We start from the raw sequence: 21,081 nt of genomic DNA, 5'->3' as shown, positions 1-21,081 counted from the left end.
GACACATGCCCAAATGAAATTAGTTATTTTTATTAACTTATTTTAGAGACATTTTTTCTTACTTTTTATTTAAAAATAAGAAAAAATTGCATTAAAATATGATCATGTAAACCAATTATAAATAATTCACAACAAACAAATTGAATGATAAGCTTTGAAGTAGTCTAAAAAATAGACTACTTTCAATTTGCTCCCCAAAAATCAGACGGTTCAAAGCACCAAGCATGTTAAGATGGCAAGTCTGCTTACCTGCGAAAGCTTTGGAGATGTGCTCCTTCTTCCACTCCCATGGCTGGTCATATTCATCTGCCGGCCTATCATCATCCTGAGGCAGCCTGCTCTCCCTGCCCTCCTCAGGCAGATCCGGCTGTCCTGGGACGCGTTCCTCATACGGGGTGTCATAGAGCTGGACTTCCCCTCTTCCCCACCCTCCTGCTCCACCACCTGCTCTCCTCTGCAGCTCTGCAACAGCATACAAACCAATGACTAATACATTCCTGACTCGAGTTTCCCAATTTTTGAGCTTGATTTTTAAGTTTTCGGTATATTTCAGAGGTTTAAATCCATCCACAGTCCAACAATGGTTTGATTTTATATTTTTATACACATATTATAATAGACATTCCAGCAACAGATCATTTCTAAAGGTCTGAAAATGCTTGGTTCAAATATCTGATCTCTGCAAACTCCATCCTTTTCAAAAGTCTATACTCTACTCTGATTGGTTAGATGGGCCAGTCTGTTGAGTTGTGATTGGTCTATGACTTATCATCTATGAGCTTCAGCTTTTAAAAACACTGATATACTTCATGGCATGTTTCCACTGGATGGTACGGCTTGGAACGGGGAAGTACAACCATGGGTGGGGTTTGCGCTGTGTATAAGTAAAAAGTAAAGCAAAAGTAAAGCAAACCACACCAAGTCATACCATGCAGTAGAAAAGAAGCTTTACAAAAGTTACCGGCCAATTATTGTAGCTTTATTTCTGAAGGCACAGCTACCAAAGCAGTATCGTAACTTGCTCCTGAGTAATACATGAGCCATGCTCATGTATTTACTGGCCTATAGTCTTTGTTAATGAAAAGAGGACAGAAGTGGTCAAAAGCAGACAACTGAGACAGATAAAATAACATGCATACAGAAATGTGTCTGCCTCATCTATTTGCAATCTGCTCAAACAAAATGCATATTAGGCTCCATTTACACCTAGTGTTAAAGGGATAGTTCACCCAAAAAGAAAAATTCTGTCCCCATTTACTCATCCTTGACTTGTTCCAAACCATTTTTTCTAACTAATTGTGAACAAGTATTAACAAGTATTTGTTTTTCAAGTCAATTGTTACTGATTTCCAACTAACTTCTTTAGTGTTCAACAGAACATTTGAAATAATTTATTTGAAATAAGTCAAGGATGAGTAAATGATGTCAGAATTTTCCTTTTTGGGTGAACTATCCCTTTAAAGGATGGTTTCTGTTGATGCAATTGACGATACCTGTATTTTCCTTTTGCACGGAGTGCCATTGAGTGAATTTGTCAAACCTCTGACCAAATTAAATATCACAATGAACTTATTGACCTTATTCTTCAACGCGGAACTGCGCACATTTTTGCGATTGTTTTGGAACTTCTGATTCAGTCGCCTATGGGTGAAATGACTAGGAATAATAAACAGGAGAAAAACGGTCAAACTACTTGCTCTACAAACAAGTGTGTTCATGAGCTCTACAAACAAGTGTGTTCATGATTATACATCAGGGTTATCACAATACTGGAATTCGGTACCAATCGATACTGAAATTTTAAAAACGTCCATTTCCCGCTAACATTTGAGTGCTGTTGAGCACGTTCTTAAACAGAGCTGATTTGCCGTTGTGTTCAAGTGCTCAACAGAAATGACTGTTATTGGCTGTGAATGTCATCGGTTCACCGAACTCACCGCTGTTTACTGAGCATACCTGTCAACCCTCCCATTTTTCCCGGAAATTCTCCCATATTTTACAGTTCTATCCCTCTATCACCCCGTAAAGGTATTTTCCTGTATTTCTCCCGCATTGTCAGTGTTTATCTGAAGGGTAGCAATAAACATTAAAGAGCCAATCCTCCCTATATGCAACCTATACCGCTGAATCACCAGGGGTCACCCCTCGCTCTTAAATGGGAGTCTATTCTGTGCTTTAGTTTTATTTAGTCATGAAAACACTTTGAAATAAATATAAAAATGGCACCTTAATTCCTTTCCATTACAGCTGTTGTCGCTCGTCCTATGCAATCCTCAAAACAGTCATATAGTGGTGCATGAGTGCCAGCTGATGCGCTCCATAGTGATAAATAGACGGTTTGCCAAACGGATTCTGTACACGCGATTTGAAGCGGAGTGAAAGTCTGGGTTTTGGGTGCGTGTTTAAACAGACATTAACACATAATTAATAATAATAATAATAATAATAATAATAACAACAACAACAACATCTAAAGCTGTCGATCTTGGTGGGGTTTTTTCAAACACATCTAATTTTGTCCTAAATGAGCATAAAAAGTTAGGAAAGCAATCAAATGCTTTCATTATAACGTTAGATGTGTGCATTTTTAAAGTGACACCTGTTATGTAATGTAATCAAACTGTAAAAAAGAGATTCATTCATTGCTCTAATGAGAATGTCCAAGTTATACAGTGAAGAAAAGCTTAATGAGATTTGATAACTTGATTCGATTTCTTTATAATAGCTATTCATTTTAATAAGCTGAATGGTTTGCTATTTTATTTGATGCTGATGTATACTATTTATTTTTTCTTTTGTAAATAATTATAAAACATATTACTGATTGTTTAACTGTTTATTTACAATGAAACAGCTTTAGAAGAACATATTTAGTGATTTGGGGATTTTTTTGGGGGTGGGCATATCCCTTATTTTCACATCCCAATGTTGACAGGTATGTTACAGAGTGTAACCACAGATACAGGGACATTGAAATGTTTCAATGTCACATCGATCAGCTGGTTTGTCTATAAGCTGACATATGAGCGATCCGCTGATGAATCGTGGCATTAAAATGCTTCAGTCTCCCTGTATCTGTGGTTACACTGAGTAAACAGCGGTGAGTTCAATGAACCGATGACCTTCATGGCCAATCACAGTCATTTCTGTTGAGCACAGGAACACAATGGCAAATCAGCGCTGTTTGAGAATGTGCTCCAAATGGAGGTTTTTAAAATTTGAGTAGCGATTGGTATCGAATTCCAGTATTGTGACAACCTTACTATACATAAAAAGTACAAAAATATAATAAGACAATATCAGTTTGTAACACAAACGAGCTCTTTTTAACGTCTAAAAATCAATGGAAGTAAATAAGACCGGAAGTTTCGAGCCAAAAATATTCCAATGGCTGTGTCTGCTTGTACGTTAAGAAAAAGGTCAATAAATAATATATGAAATAAAAAAACTGAACTTGAGTTTGCAAAAGATTTGTAATCATTTCATATTACAACTTACACATCAGTTACACATTTATGACCTCAATATATATGAAAGATACTTGCAAATTTTTATTTTAGACACCAGGCATGACCAAACACAATGCAGAATTGCTAGTAAGAGGCATGCATTTCCTGGTGATGTGGAGCCGATCAGCAAATCAACACATTAGGTTAGCTGTCCAATCAGAGCCTGTTATGGGCAGGCCTTTGTAGGAACCAAGAAATATGATAGACGTTTTCATGTTAGTCAAGTAGCAGTATAAAATTAAGGTGTGTGTAAAAATGAAGCACAAGCACACATAGTTTTGCAACCCCATAAACACAATCAAGCTTTAAAAAAAACACTCTAGATCACCTCTTTATGAAACTGGCCAACAGCACCAATTAAATGTTAATGGGAAATTTTAATAACGACTGGTAATGAAGTCGGCACAATGATATTATGCAGCTAGTAGTGTTTACTAGTTACCTAGCTGGTTACGATTTTCAGGAGCTGTGTTATATCACTGCGCATGCTAAAGCCATGTCAGGAAAATCTCCTTCATTAATAGGTCAGAATAGAGAGTATAGTTCTTAAAGCCCTGGTCACACACTGTACTTTTTCGTCCTATAGACTTCCATTAATATGCATGCGAATGCAACAGACTGGAAACACAAGCTCAAGCAACAAGTTCTGCATGTCGCTGCGTTCCAAACTTCAAGCTTGGTAAACTCTGACCTGCAAAATATCACATTATGTGATTGCATGAGACCAATCGAAGATCAAAAACATGACCTCTATGTACTGAAATTTTAAATATGGAGCAATCGCTCGCTTTATCAAACGTCTAATCGTCTTGTTTTATCCTGCAGTGTTTTGCAGCGCCACACAAGAGAATTTCCCAAGCTCAAAATCTGTGACCACAGCTTTAGCCATATCAGCCTAGAAAATAGCAACTTTCCTTTTTCTGTCGTAGTACACAATGTAACTAGAGAAGCTTTAAATAGGAAAAAGTAGTCTCTGTGGCGCACCAGAAACATGCAGTGTCCCGAATCGTCGCGCCACGCATTTTTGAATTCTAAACATAGGTTTCTACAGCGGTCCGTGGCACCCAGCCGTCGACTTGAGTGTACCCTGATAGAAACCTATGTTTAGAATTATAAAACGCATGCTAGTTAAGATTACAGGGAGCTTCTGGGATCGCGAGAAATGCAACAGCTGAAGTATAAGGTAGACTCAATAAGAAGTACACATGTTTGCAAACCTACCTAAAGATACAACCAATAATTCCGATTAGATCGATAATGTGGAGAATATTGATCTTGTGTTGAGCCCAATGAGCCTTGCATCTAAATATAGAGCTAGGGTGTTCCTTTAGTGATATCGCTTCGACTCACGCTGAAAATGGCGGACGTGAATCAACAAACTGAGGATATGATGACACGCCTGTCAATCAATATTGGTGGGCGGGGGGACCGCACTCCTACGTAAAGTTGTGGTCGATTTGAAAACAGCTCCAATTGGTCCACTGTTTTTTATGTTGTTAAATTGAAAAAAAAAAGCACTGGATGTGCTTATATCACCCCAATATGACAGTCTATACACCATACATGCACATATGTCTGTCCAAACAGCTTGAAAAGTAGATTTTTTACCATAGGTGCCTTTTAAATAAGACGCTAAAGGTCTAATACAATTCAATGATTTATGCTCAGTTAAAAGTGCTTCCGCCAGATCCGAAGATTAGCTAAATGAATTAAAAACTGTTTAAATCTAAAGAACTTGTAAAATTAGCCTATCTTCAAAATAGTGATGTGATTCTTTAGGAGTAGGGGCCTCATATTCACAACCAGCTCCATCACACCCTACATGAAACTTAATATCCAAAACAAAAAAAGATCAGAACAATCAGTCCGAACCAGTGTGTCACATTACTTCATGTGCAACTGATTAGTTCATGATCTGAATAAGCTTCAAAGAGAAACAAACTTGCTGATGGTCCAAAAACTGCTGTGAGACGAGCAGTTGGCTTTGCAAGCAGATTCAAGCATCTTCTAGAAAGATTTTCACAGAGGCATGTGTTTATTAAAACAGCGCGAGACAGGCGGTGCTGTTAAATCAAGACACAACAATAAATCGATATGTTCCCTGGGCTCCACAGCTGGGCTCCTTCGCCGGGGCCACATTAATTATGAAAATGTCTGGTGAAGAGAGTAGTGGGGTATGAATCTGAAGGAGAGACAAATTGTGTTTGCACAGCTTGCCGGTTTCAGACGGAAGGGCTAAAAGAGAGAGCGATATATATATGCGTGTGTGTGTGTGTGTGTAGATCGGGCCCAATCTGAAAGACAAGGGTCTCTCATCTCTACCGATGGGCATTTTCATTTTCATTATCATAGCTCTTCAACGACAAGCACTAAACAACAGGACGTCTGAATGACCTTCAAGGGCTTTTCAGCAAAAATAACAGTCGGTTAAAAGCCTATATACAATGAAACTACGAAACAGTCTGCTATCACCTGCCACTCTCTCATGTTTTTGAGAAATATTAAGCTTCCATTTTATCTTGCAATTTTGTCTTAACAATGTTCACATTCTTCTTCTGTTTCAAGTGGCACAGGTGTTAAAAGATCTAGCTAACACCAATTAAATGATAATTAACTAATCAATTGCTAATGGTACTAAAATTCTAAACTATTTTGCCTAAATTAAACACAAAAGTATGATAAAATAATTACAAATTAAAACTAAAAATTTGTCTTTTTAAATGTTACCAGTATAAATTCTACTTGGTATAAAAATAAAAAACTAACTGGAACCTTTTAATAAAATTTAATTGAAGTAAATATACCAAAAAAACTGCCATTTTTGAACTATACAGTGCACCCAGAAAGTATTCATGGCGTTTCATTTTTTCCACATTTTTTTTTGTTACAGCCTTATTCCAAAATGGATTAAATTCTTTTGTTTCCTCAAAATTGTACACACACAATAGCACATAATGACAATGTGAAAAAATATCTGTTGATAAAAAAAATCACATGTACAAGAGCATTCACAGCCTTTGCTTAATACTTTGTTGATGCTCCTTTGGCAGCAATTACAGCCTTAAGTCTTTTTGAATATGATGCCACAAGCTTGGCACACCTGTCTTTAGGAATTTTTGCCTATTCCTCTTTGCAGTACCTCTCAAGATCTATCAGGTTGGATGGGAAGCGATGGTGTACAGCCATTTTCAATAGGATTTAGGCCTGGGATCTGGCTGGGCCACTCAAAGACATTCACTGAGTTGTTGTGAAGCCACTCCATTGATATTTCGGTGGTTTGCTTTGGGTCATTGTCCTGCTGGAATATGAACCGTCGCCCGAGTCTGAGGTCAAGAGCATTCTGAAGCAGGTTTTCATTTAGGATGTCTCTGTACATTGCTGCATTCATCTTTCCCTCTATCCTGACTAGTCCTCCAGTTCCTGCTGCTGAAAAACATCCCCACAGCGTGATGCTGCCACCACCATGCTTCACTGTAGAGATGGCATTTGCCTGGTGATGAGCCATGTCTGGCCACTCTACCATACAGGCATGATTGGTGGATTGCTGCCCAGATGAATTTCCTTCTGTAAGGTTCTCCTCTCTCCACAGAAGAACGCTGGAGCTCAGACAGAGTGACCATCGGGTTATTGATCACCTCCCTGACTAAGGCCTTTCTCCCCTGATCACTCAGCATAGATGGCCAGCAAGCTCTAGGAAGAGTCCTGGTGGTTCTAAACATCTTCCATTTACGAATGATGGAGGCCACTGCACTCATTGGAACTTTTAGAGCAGCAGAAACTTTTCTTTGCCTTGAGACAATCCTGTCTCAGAGGTCTACAGACAATTCCTTTGTCTTCATGCTTGGTTTGTGCTTTGACATGCATCGTCAACCCTGGGACTTTATATAGACTTGTGTATGCCTTTTCAAATCATGTCCAATCAACTGAATTTACCACAGGTGAACTCCAATTAAGCTGCTGAAACATCTCAAGAATGATCAGTGGAAACAGAATGTACCTGAGCTCAATTTAGAGCTTCACGGCAAAGGCTGTGAATACTTCTATACATGTGATTTTTCAGCTTTTTTATTTTTAATAAATTTGCAACAATTTCAAAAAATCTTTTATCAAATTGTCATTATGGCGTATTGTGTGTAGAAGTTTGAGGAAATAAATGAATTTAATCCATTTTGGAATAAGGCTATAACAAAAAAAATGTGGAAAAAGTGAAGCGCTATGAATACTTTCTGGATGCACTGTAAATGACAAAAATGCTAAATTTTTTATAAAATGACTCAATTGCTGGGAGCTTTAAAATTATGGAAAAAGCTATAAATTAAACTCAAAATATCAAATAGTAATATTTTTCTCATTTAGCTTTTATTTTCAGTTTTCATTTGAATTTTAGTTTGCATTTTTTTGCTTAAAAGTTTTTGCTTGTTTTGTAATATTTAGATGTATTATTTATTTCAGTTTCTGTACATTTAGCACTTAATTAACTTATTGTTTAATATTTTCTTGGAAACTAACTGAATAAAGTTTATATTTTAATTTTTTTTAGTCATATAACATTTCAGCTTTACTTTAATTGACAAAAATGATTTTTTAAAATATCTTAACACTAACAATACTTTCATTCACAATTAACCATTTATCCCCGTCAATGAATACCATAAATTAAAATCTCTAATTTCAGTAAACAATCAATATGGTACTGATATTGTGAATTCACAGTCCATAATGTTTGGTTTTCATCATTTTCACACAATATTTACCTCTCATTACTAGGCATGGTATCATGACCGATTTCAAGTCAAGCTTTTAAAACCACAAACATTTTCTGTTATACCAGTGGTTCCCAAAGTGGGGATGGCGGGACAATGACAGGGTGTCGCCTTCTGATTTCTAAAAGTCAAATAAATTTTATTAAACTATTAGAATGACCATATTTTAACCATAACTCACAGAAGACAAAAACAGTAGTTTTTAATAGTAAAAAACCACAACATGCAAATGAAAAGCCATCAGCCTTTCAATATTTTTTTTCATACGATTGGTGCGTTTATGTTTGATTAACAACACAGCAAAAGCATCAGCTGCAGCAGATTGATTTTATAGCACCAGGTTAAACTTTCTGACACCTTTATGGCAATCAAATACATTAAAAATAAACACAGGCCACAACTGAATGTTGAGGATGATCTCTGAGTAGCGGTCTCCAAAATTAAACCAAGAATAGACTTGTGCTGAAAACATTGTGTCCACCAGTCTCTTTAGCTGAGGTTAATATTAAATTACACAAATTAATACATGACTATAAACATGATATGATTGTTAGACTGTTGCACTTTTTTGTGTTGTCAATATGCTTGTGTTTATATATGCCTATTGTGGGATATTTATAACCACCTAAAAGGAATTTGGGGGTCGCGAGCCACTGGCATTGCTATTTTAGGGGTTGTGGGCTGAAAAGTTTGGGAACCCTTTTGTTATACCATTTCAATGAATATGTTTGGGTTTTTTTTGCAACTATTTTTTTTTTTTTTTTAAGGCAACAGTCTCTCCACATCAAAAGCTACTGGTGAGTCCACGATTCAGGAAATATTTTAAAAAAACTAAATTACTTTTGCATGTACATCCAAACATGCAATAGATTTGAACAGTGCAGTGGAATACTTTATATCCACAGAAAAGGCTTGCATGGTTCGGGATCTGTAGAGCTGCACATCGATGGATTGCTCTTCAGTGTTTGGACTCTCAGTAGTGATTATTAAACCACACTGAACTGAGCTAAACTGAACTGAACTTAAATTCTGAAAACTGAACTACACTGTTTCAATTTACTATGATTTTCTATGTGAAGCTGCTTTGACACAATCTACATTGTATAAGTGCAAATTGAATTGAAAAGAAAGATATCCAAAGATGACTTTTCAAGTTGTAAAGAAATCTGTGTTTTTGAAACTAATGAAAACAGCAGATTATTTGGGTTATTTAGCCGGACATGTTCTCACTGCTATAAAATATTTGAAATGTTTCTTAATATATAATATATTATGTTCAATGGGAAAAAATAGTGTTGTTTTTGTACGCAGACATTTAAAAATAGCATATTTTAGAGCAGTAATAACAGTATCGTGAAACATTGATAGTTATCCTATAGGTCAGTGTTTCCCAACCCTGTTCCTGGAGGCACACCAGCAGTACATATTTTGGATGTCTCCCTTACCTGCCCAGTTAACATCAGGTTTTGGAGTCTCTTCTAATGTTCTACTGAGTTGATTCAGGTGTGTTTGATTAGGGAGAGATTGAAAACGTGTACTGTTGGTGTGCCTTTAGGAACAGGGTTGGAAAATACTGCTATAGGTTATCATGGCATCAGAATCTTATACCAGCTCATGTCTACTAGCTACAGACAACAACGATACAAATGTTAAACACTCCATAAACACTACAGCTTTTTCATTCACCTCTCAATTTTGATATATAAATGCAAACATAATATATATGTAACCCCCATAGCAGATCTAAAGACAGGTGGAGCTGGGATGTAGGAGGGTCTCCAAAAACGCACCACAGCTCAACTAAATGATGTGAAGCACTTAAAGTGATGAGAAGCCGGCTCATTGGCTGCCGAGGTGACATCAACCAATCTCCTGCGCCATGTAGTTAATGACGCAGGAGCAGATTAGGTGACCGATCAGCCTGGATAGAGTTTCATGGCAGAAATTTCACTAGTTTTTTCACTAGAAATTTAAGTGGATTGAACATAAAACAATCAAGCTGTACAAAAAAAAAAAAAAAAAAGCTAAATAATTGTGTTAAGGTTATTTTCAAGCACAAACAGCAAACTTTATTTGAGTGTAATTTTAAAAGCCGTTTTCTCAAAATGAATTCTCATAAATCTCTGTTTACACCAAACTGCACTATTTTATTCTGAATTTGTTCACAAACTGACATGAAATGTAAAAAAAAAGAAATAAAAACAACAAATCATACCAAACATAAATTGAACTGAAATGAAAAACTGACAAAGACGAATCTCCAGCCAGAAAGGAAAAAAGCAAGACGTAGAAGAAACAAGAGAAAGACAAACTTTAACCTTCACACATCCTGCTCCTACTGGGCTCCTCCGGCGTCTCCATAGCGACAAAGAGGAGGCCCTGAGGGACAGAGCCCGAGGTGGAGGAGCGAGAGAGCAGAGAGAGAGAGCGATGTGAACAAGTGTGTGTGTGTGTTGATGGTAAGTGTTTGTGACGCGCCAGAGAGTTGCTGCTAGATTCCCCATACCTGAGAGCTGATGGAGAATGAGAGAAGAGATTAACCTGTAGAGATGGATGGAAAATTAAATGAGGCTGCCTTGAAGGCAAGAGCGTCTGAGGAGAAATTAAAGTGGATGCCGGGGTCCTGCCGAGAGAAAATGGGCCACAATTCCCTGAAATATTTTAAGGGACGCATAGTATTTCAGCTCCGATTCAAAACATAACGAGTTATTCTGCAGTCTGTTGATTGCTAAAATATATCTAAGATGCTAATTGTGCTGATTTCCATTTTATGTTTGTCAACGTGTGTATGGATTTAACACCGAAATGATTTCAACAACATTTAAATCCATGTCTTTGTGTCACCTGTTAATGGTGGCAAATACGTTTTTTTTTTTCTTGAATGCTTGATTTACATCTATAGAGAATGATGAAAACCAACTGTGTATCTCGAAGAAATGTGGACATAGTTATTTGATGCATGTTACGTTATAGTACTTTATACAGGATAGTTTCTGTTGCCTAAAATAACTTCATAAAGCGCCAACACAAGGATATTTCTGATGGCCCAAGATGACTTTGGGACAAGAGGAGCAGAAATGAGGATCAATAATGAGAATTTTAAGATGGAGAGAGATCACAATGCCAAAAAAGCTTTGGATGGATGGATGGATGGATGGATGGATGGATGGACGGATGGACGGAAGGACACTCGGATGGATGGATGGATGGATGGATGGATGGAAGGACACTCGGATGGATGGATGGATGGGTAGATAGAAAAGCTAAAAATCTGATGAATAAATGAATAGTTTGGAGGATGGATGGATGTTGAAGTTGAAGCCATCCCACAATCCATTGGATTGCAGAGACATGACCATTAAAGTGGAGTCATGATGTTGATTTGTTGGCTTGGAAAATAAATTTGCCAAGAACTCCCTCAGGAATATCCTATGTTTTTCCTTAAAGTAGCCTTCTTGGAGGTCGGTAGTTAGCATTAGCTAAACAAACTTTTTGCTTTTTTTTTGTTATGTACAGTAGCTGAAGTGTTATACATTATCGTGATTCATTTAAATTTGATAGCACTATTAAAACAAGAAAATTGTTAGCGACAATCCTTTTTTTCTACTATGGAAGTCAATGGCTACCGGTTACCAACATTCTTCATTTTCTTTTGTGCTCTAAAGACACACAGAAATTCATAAAGGTGTGTACTAAATTTTACATTAAGGTGAACAATCCCTTTAAAATTTCACTAGAAGGTATCTAACGAAATGTGTCTTAAAATGCAGTCTAGTTTTGAAATGGCGATTGTATCTTTCAAACCAGCAAGTGAATTAAGCAAAGGTAAAATGTTTAGAAGAAATAAAACAATGGAACAGATTTCCAGAGCGCAAAGCTGTAATCTGTGAGACTCTAGGAAAGAATCAGCAATGAGTCACCGCATGACTGACAGCGTCTGAAAAAGACACACTCATAAAACTCATACTTCATTCTCTCCAGTCGACTCAAAGGGCACAGCAGTATCCCCCTCGGGCATGGAAATACACTGCAAAAAAAAAGCAGCAGAACTGACCTGTTATCACTTTCTGGGCCTCATAGGGCTCCATGTAGCCATTGTTCTCAGGAGTGATCGAGCCCTGAGCGGATTCGGGACGTGGGTCCAAACGAACATCAAATGGGTCAGAGTAGTCAGTATCACCCATAACTGGAGCTGATGGAACAACCTGAAGCAATAAAAAAATGAATATATTAAAAAAAGTCTTGTGATAATCTCCACCTAGGAGAGAAGGGAAAACAAGAAATCCTTTTATTCCATGCAACAAATTGAAGATTATCTCTGTGTGCTGTGGGATGAATGAACCGAAATAATTTTACATAATAGTGCAGGGAAAAAAATCATTTTCACTCTAAATGCATCTCAATTTATTTAATATTTTAGTCATATTTGGGTGCTGTGACAAAACAACAAGCTCCAAAATTACCAACTGCAATAAGCACTAAAATAGAGCTGCGTGATATGGCAAAAATGCTATCTCGAAAATCATTTTCCATATTGAACGATAACGATACATATTTTAATATCAGTTGTTAATGCTTCCAGATGTAAAAGAGTACCCCAACAATGACTGAAGCCACAAAAATTGAGGGTCCATTAAATGGCATAATATATTTTCGGCCAATAAATTTTCAGTGGCTAAAAATTCGGTACATCTCCAATTTCAATATCATAGAGTAAAAAAGTCTAGAGAAGGGGCGGGCAAATTTTTTTAATGAAAGGTCAAAAACCAAACTTGATTGAGGCTAGTGGGCCGAAGGTATAGCTGCTAGGTAATTTCCTAATTTATTTAATAATATTTTTTTTAAAAGACTGTAAAACACTGCTTTATATTAACTAACTACACTAGTCATCTGTCGAGTGACAGTATTTACATTTTAAAAAATCTGATTCATTTACAACATTTAAACGAAACATTTCATTTCAGTTTGCTTTTTTGTAGCTCTGCAATAAAACAAACAAACAAACAAACAAACAAACAAGCAAGGTTACATCGAATTAGAAATGACAATCTCTGTCTCCATCATTCTCACTCTCATTTTCTCAGATGGTATGGTGGGCCAAAACAAAGGTTACAATGGGGCAAATTTGGCCCATTGGCCCTACTTTGGGCATCTCTGGTCTAGAGCTTATCATGGTTATTAACATAAATTTTTGCGTGATTTGATATAATATCGTTTATCGGCCTAGCCCTACATCCATTGGAAGTTGTTACTTTCAGTTGTAGCTATTTTTTGTAATTTGTATGTATATATATATATATATATTAGGCTTGTGCCGGTATTCGGTAATGCGATAAATCACGGTAATGAATATGCACGATATTGTTATCGCGGGCACTTCAAAATACCGTGAAAAATAATAGATCCGAATTTATATTCTTAGAACGCGCCTTAGCTTATTTTCCATCAACCGCTTGAAGAAACACTGCGTATATGCTGCGCAGAACTGATGCGCACTCTGATGTAAACAATCCCCACATGTAGAAGCCCTGTGTGCATGCAGGGTCCTCACACGCAGGGGCGGACTGGCCATCTGGCAAACCGGGCACTTTCCCGGTGGGCCGACGTACTTTTTGGGCCGGGCTGATCATCGTCTTATGATTTGATCGGCCCATAAAAGGCTTAGCAGCCTATCGTTTTTTTCTGCCTTATTGATTGACGCTGCTGTGATCTGTGACTCTCTGAAAGTAGATGCTTTTTTTCCCGGACAGACAGACCGGGCCGGCCCATGTGACACTGCAGCCCATTGGCTCTTTTCGGTATTGACATTGGGCTGGCCCAATCACAAACTCCTATTTTGGAGTCCGTGTGAGCGTGCGTCGTCTGTGTGTATTTGTCAAAATAGTCGAGAGTCAGAGAGAAGAAACGCAAGGGAGGCGCAGAGAAATCGCGGGAAATACACCGGCGTTTCATTTAGCGATTCTGAAAAGTTCTCTGTTCATTCTAGTACACGGCTAAAAACGCAAATCACGTGACCACACACTCTCTGCCCACAGCTGCAGCCACTAGTTCAGCAGGTAAGCATAAACCCCAGGTGAGAGTATAGTGCATGTTAGACAGTTCATCTGCTGGGTGATCTCATCTCACTATAGTTGTTAAACGTGATATTGAATTCATCTTGTTGTCTCTATCTAACAATTATTATGTCTTTTGAATCACTTGTTCTCAGTTAACTGTTTTGGCTGAGTGCAAAGATAAGCTAATATATTAATTAATGTAACCACATACACTGATTCTGCACATTGACTGATTGCTAACCTTTATCGTTTAAATTTAATGTACGTTATACTGTTATAATGGCTATTATTGGTTATTAAAACTGATATTCTGCAAAAGAGACAGGGTAAAGTTCATTCTTTTCAATGGAAATGAAAGGAGACAGTTATATGTAAGGCCTGTTTTGTTATAAATATGCAGTGTGAAGATGATGCTCATAAAAATATGCAGCTACACGAGGCTGTTTGGTGTCTGTTAATCATAATATCAAAATGAATCAAATTTGACTTATATTATGTTTTTATTGTTTAGATAGTGAAACAGCAAGCAGGATGAGGTGAAAGGTTAAAATGTAACACTGTTCCCTTTGAAGATTTACCCATGCATTAGCAGGCAGTTTTTGTTATGTTTATTATTGAATATAGGCTGAGTGAATAGTGTATTGAATAAGCTAAATTGGCTGTAGTGTATGAGTGTGTGTGGGTGATTTCCAATATTGGGTTGTGGCTGGAAATGCATCTGCTGCATAAAACATGCTGGAATAGTTGGCAGTTCATTCCACGATTGCTGATCGAAGACGGTTTCCCTTTGCACATTCACTTTGATATAATTGCTCAAGTTTACTTTTATATTGTGTATTGTTTTATTTATATTTATTTGTATTTAAATGTTTGAAGTACTTTTAGTTAATTAAAAAGTTATTAAAGTTACTAAGTTGACGAAACTGAAGTTTTTTGTGTTTTTTTACCTGTTTCTCTAGTAAAATTACAATATCGTGATAAAACCGTATACCGTGATAAAAGCTCAATCAATTAATCGCAGCATGAAAATGTGATACCGGCACATGCCTAATATATATATATATATATATATATATATATATATATATATATATATATATATATAATTTTTTTTTGATGGTTCATCATGGTTTTACACTTAAAGGTGCAGTAGGTGATTATCTTCAGAAAAAAAATTGTTGTGCTGGTTGAAAGACTCTTCACATTCCAATAGTACTGATTAAAGTGAATGATCTAAATGTATTTTTAGGTATTTTTATATTCTGGGTGAGGCACAAGACTAAAAAATGTTTATCCAATTAAAATAGTGTCGGGCCGACATCTCCCATAATTCTGATAAGTAGCTCAAGCTGTCTGTCAGCAACAGAGCTCCGCCGTTTGTGCATACACGTGCTGCATGACCATGAAAGAGAGAGAGAGAGAGAGAGAGAGAGAGAGAGAGAGAGAGAGAGAGAGAGAGAGAGAGAGAGAGAGAGATAAAAGCATGCCGAATCAAAACTTTTTTTTTAATCCTGAATCCATATTGGAGTTACTTTTGCACGCTGGAGGAAGGACGACACCATGGCTGAAGTATTTCTCTTAGACAGGTTATGTTATGTTTTAAACATATTTTAGTCACGCAGAGCTGATGTAGATTAAGTTATGAATGGGTTATATGCACAGAAGTGTTGTTCAGCCACTGAAATCTTCGGGCGATAGATTGATGTGACTATTTTCAGTTTCATAAGGCCTTTTACAGAATTGATAATGTAGATTTTACTGAATTTAAAAACAAAGCATTTTCTTTTCTTAAAATGTTTTTGAAAATGGAAGTAGTACAAACACTTCAAAGATAAATAGTTTTTTAGCACTGTAATACAATATATACTTTAGATTTGCTCTTCTAAAATTTGTCAAATTCCATAGCATTCTGTTTTACACAGATAATTCCCATTAACTACAGCTGCACAATATAGCGTTTCAGCATTGATATCGCAATATCAAATTTGGATCATTATAATTAACCAGGAACAACAGTTCATGGCATTTTTAATCTAATGGCATGAAATATTATTATTTGAATGGGTTTTAAAAGTCCCCATCAACCAGAAGCTGCGATCGTTATTTTTTTCCTAATGTGAGGCTGTTCCTAGAGAAACAGAATTTTAAGTGAGCAAACAGTGGGCGTGGCTTGTTTTTTCTACCATGGGCTGAATGGATGTAAAGTAGATATTTTATTCAGGAAAAAATAAATAAAAATACAAAAAAATTCAAGAAAGGGGTTTTAGAAAAGTTATTACAACATAACAGGCTCATCCTCCTCACCATTTCTGTTTGTGGTCAAAACAAACAGAAGTGCATTTTCAGATTTCAATTAAAGACTTTTTTCTTAACATGCACTGTTGAATTGTTCACAACAAAACTAGCAACGCGAGCTAACAAAATCATATGGTTAGTTTTGATTTCTTGGATTTTGAACAAATTTAAACTATTTGGGCACAATTATTAATAGTTTGACTTTCAAATTAAGTTTGCCACTTAAAAAAATATGAATTGTGTTTAATTATTTATACAATGAAGACTACAGTGTTATTTTAGATTTTAAACTTTAACTTCTGTTCTTGAATACTGTTCGACTCCACCGAAAACTATAAAGCATTGTTTATTTCATTTTTTATCTTTGTTCTATTTTCTTCATCTGTGCTTTATTCATTAATTCATTCATTTTCCTTCAGCTTATTCCTTTATTAATCAGAGGTCACCACAGCAGAATGAAGGACCAACTTATCCAGCATACTGTATGTTTTACGCAGCGAATGCCCATCCGCAACCCAGCACTGGAAAACACTATGCACTTTGGCTAATTCAGATTATTCAATTCACCTATATCGCATGTCTTTGGACTGTGGAGGAAACCGCAGCACCCAGAGGAAACCCAGGCCAAAACGGGGAGAACATGCAATCTGTGCTTTAATTTGTTTATTTTATTTTGCATATTTTTTGCAGATGCTCTCCATCATCCCAATCGATGTAACAATATGACTTCTATTCAAAATAGTCATCTTGTGACATTAAATTCATATCCCAATACACATCACAGAAAAACTAATCGCCATGTCAGTTTTTTTCCAATATTCTGCAGCCCTACCTCTAACTATTAATTCCATGATTGTGCCTCTACATATTTCACATTATGGAAATTACCAGGTCCAACAAATTTACAACGAGTACAAATTCCATGCAGGGAATAATAATACAAAGGAGAAGCTCTCCTAAGGCGAAAATTAAAAGGGCCATAATTGCGCCATAAACTAAAGTTATATTTATAGCATTTTTCTTAAATACTACATTTACAAATGTTACAATAAAATAAAATATCATTATTGTAATTATTATTATAATTATTATTATTAAAAATAAAAACAAATGGATATTTTCCCAACTCAAGCTTTATTAAAGAAAAAAATACATGTTCTTCATTATGATCTATATTCAGTCCTAGCGCCTTCAAATATTTTCCCCACATGTGTACATTCAGCAACAGCACCTCATTCAGCGCGAGACAACTAGCAAACTCGCAAAGACGTGCAACCTTCCCCCATGAAGCAGCAGGAGGCTGTGAGAAATAAGTGTTGATGAGGGTGTTTGGAGGTGCGTTTGTCTCCAAAATCAGATCTGAGAGGAAGCCCTCATTCATCTGGCACTGGGACAATTACAAAGATGGCCATATGGTCTCTCAAACGCGTGCTTTAGCCAACGGCTCCATGCGGCACCATTCAGACTACAAACCACAGCGTGCAACAACCTCCCGATTTCCCAACAGGCAAATCGGCCATTGTCTGGCTGATCTTTAACAAGAAAAGGAGGAACAATAAATCTGAAAATGTTCATTAGGAATGCTATAAAAACTTAATTAGGATTACTGTGGAAATTAATGAAGGCTAACAGGGAATGATGCGTAACGGTGCTCGCAAGACAATGCACTTAGAGGGTCGCCGTTAAATTGGGACTTAAATCAATGGCGTGGCATTGGCAGGATCATTCCTTAAAACCAACCAATCAGCTCGCTCATCACTGTTACTGATTACAATCAATGAGCCTCCACTGTCTGTCCATATGTGTGTGTGGAGATATTTTTCCTGTCTGCCGGTATTGGGTCTCTACTCAATGTCTGATCACAGGAAAACCTATCTGGCTCTTGTGAGTATTCTCTATGGGACGCCCCATTCCTAGCAGCCTAACTAAACTGTATGTATTATTCAAGAGCTTCAGCTGTGGTGGATCAAGGGGTTTTGACACCTACGGTGCTCCGAGACACGAAATCTAATGCAGGGTTAACAGAGGGTTTACATGAAAGATTGTTTCACACCGCAAATCACTTGTTTGACAGTTTGCTTTATGTATTTCATGACCTGACGGATTCAGGTATCGCCAGATGCCTTAGATCTATGGCTATTTAGCATTTCAAAAAGATGCAAGTGTAAATGTATATATAACATATATATAACAGAAGCTAAAATAAATAGCCTGAAAGTTCCTGTCTCCAGATTGGCACTATTGGTTGAGCCAATGTCGTTGGGTGGATTGGTTGGGTTTTATCTCCGACTGTACACTAATAGTAAACTTCAACTTCAAATGAACATTCAACACATTTATGGAACAAATCCCCTCCAAAGTATTTGGAAATAGTAACTTTACACAACTAGGTTTTCAACTAAATAGAAAATACACAACAATAAACTAAAAAAGCAAACTTTCATTGTGTGATTTGTTTGGGTGTACACAGCACTTTTTAATTAATCATCCAAAATTAGCCAGATTCTATCACATTCTCAACTTTTTCCAGATGATTCCACTTTTAAAACTGGATCCCGTGAATTGATTCATGTTTTTCGCATTGCAGAAATAATACGATCCAACAAATTTGTAATCTGAAACTAGGGCTGGGCCGATAAATGATATTATATCGAATCGCGACAATATTTATGTCAATAAAAATGCTAAGCTCTAGACATTTTTACTCTGTATTGATCTAAGAGCCAATGACACAGCAGAAATGTGCAACAATGGGAATCTAAAAGTGTATTGATATCAAATATTCGGCCACCGATATGTAGATTAAAGATGTATCGAATTCAATACATTCAAGATGTATCTAATTTTTGGCCACTGAAAATTTATCGAATATGAATATTGAAAATATGTTATGCCGTTTAATAGACCCTCTAACTTTTGCTTTAGTCATTGTTGGGTACTCTTTTAAATCTGGAAAAACTTGTATCAAAATATATATCGGTATCGTTCGATGTGGAAAATAATTATCGAGATTGCATTTCTGCCATATCGCCCAGCCCTATGAGAAACTAGGGCTGTACAATATATAGTTTCAGTATCTATATCGTAATGTGCGAATCTGCAATAGTTACATCACCGTATCTGCAATGTTGAGTTGGGATCATAATAATAATTTAAACCATTTGGGCATAAGAAATTATACATTTTGTAGCTTCAACAAAGATTAATTTTATTTATTCATACAATGACGATACAGTAGTAGACATTTGAAGTGGATCAAAAAAGTTGATCAAAATAAGAAATGGGTGTTGTTGAACAATTTTAGGACAACTTTGATTTTTGTGGTGGTTTTGATCCACTTCAAATGTTGACTACTGCAGAACAGCAGAGTCACTTGCTGTCTTCAAGAAACGACTAAAAACGCAACTGTTTAGTCTCCACTTTCCTTCCTAATCTGCAACTGCCTCTCTGGCTATACCACTGTGCCCTCTTTCTCTCTCTCTCAAAAAAAAAAAAAAATAATAAATAAAAAAAAATTTTCTACTAATGTTTTGCTCTTAGACTTTTACACACCTGAAACTTGTCTATAGCGCTTGTTCACTGCTGCTCTTATAGTTGTGTAAATTGCTTCCTTGTCCTCATTTGTAAGTCGCTTTGGATAAAAGCGTCTGCTAAATGACTAAATGTAAATGTAAATGTACTGTATGCGGTGTTATTTTGCATTTGATTATTTTATTGCCGTACCTCAATACTGTTTGAAAGTTTGAAATAATAAAGCACTGTCTTTTTCATTTGTTTGTGTATATGTTTGGTCTGATGTATTAATTTAGGCTTGTCATTTCTTTTACTATATATATATATATATATATATATATATATATATATATATGTGCATGAAATGTTAGAAAATCTAACATTGCGATTTTTAAAATTCTGAATACAATTTCTATATGAGTTGAATAACTACTTGAAGGAAATTTGGAAGAATGGAAGAACTGGAATTCAAAAATTGACTGGGATTATCCTCTAGGAGAGTACATAAGCATAAAATACAAGAAACAATCTACAAGCGAAGTTAAATTCAATAAAGATAAAGACAACAATTAAATAAACAGCATTCGATTGTTTTACCGATGAATAATCAAAATGTAAAATAATACAGCATAATATACATTTTATAATTGTTCTAAACATTTTTTTATAATTTAAACGTTAATTTGTCAAAGTTACAAATAGTACAATTTCTTAGGCCTCAATGCATTTAAAACCTTCACATGGTCACAGGTCTCCAAAAACACTTGCGAAATGATAAATTATGATCCAGGCTCAACATTGCTGGTGATGCAACTATATGTGACTACTATTTAAAAAATAATAATAAATCACACAAATACAAAACATTACAATGCAAGTTTTAATTGCTTTTATAAACTATTATAAACCAGCTGTTGAGAACAACAGATAAACTTTAAAAGCTAC

At 36.2% G+C, this 21,081-nt stretch overlaps 1 protein-coding gene across 2 annotated transcripts in view; it reads right to left on the bottom strand.

The window, feature by feature from the left end:
• Window positions 1-21,081, bottom strand: part of shdb (Src homology 2 domain containing transforming protein D, b) — a 65,930-nt gene that overhangs the window by 42,282 nt on the left and 2,567 nt on the right. For both annotated transcript variants that reach the window (XM_056448070.1, XM_056448071.1), the window contains exons 3-4: window positions 12,327-12,477; window positions 250-462 (exon numbers count right to left, since the gene is read on the bottom strand). In XM_056448070.1, coding sequence (XP_056304045.1) covers window positions 250-462; window positions 12,327-12,477 — 364 coding nt within the window. The remainder of the gene's footprint in view (window positions 1-249; window positions 463-12,326; window positions 12,478-21,081) is intronic.

Source organism: Danio aesculapii, chromosome 22 (assembly GCF_903798145.1).
Source record: "Danio aesculapii chromosome 22, fDanAes4.1, whole genome shotgun sequence".
In the NCBI taxonomy this organism is placed as follows: Eukaryota; Metazoa; Chordata; class Actinopteri; order Cypriniformes; family Danionidae; genus Danio; species Danio aesculapii.
The sequence above is the reverse complement of the archived record's forward strand: the minus strand, read 5'-3'. Positions and strand labels throughout refer to the sequence as shown.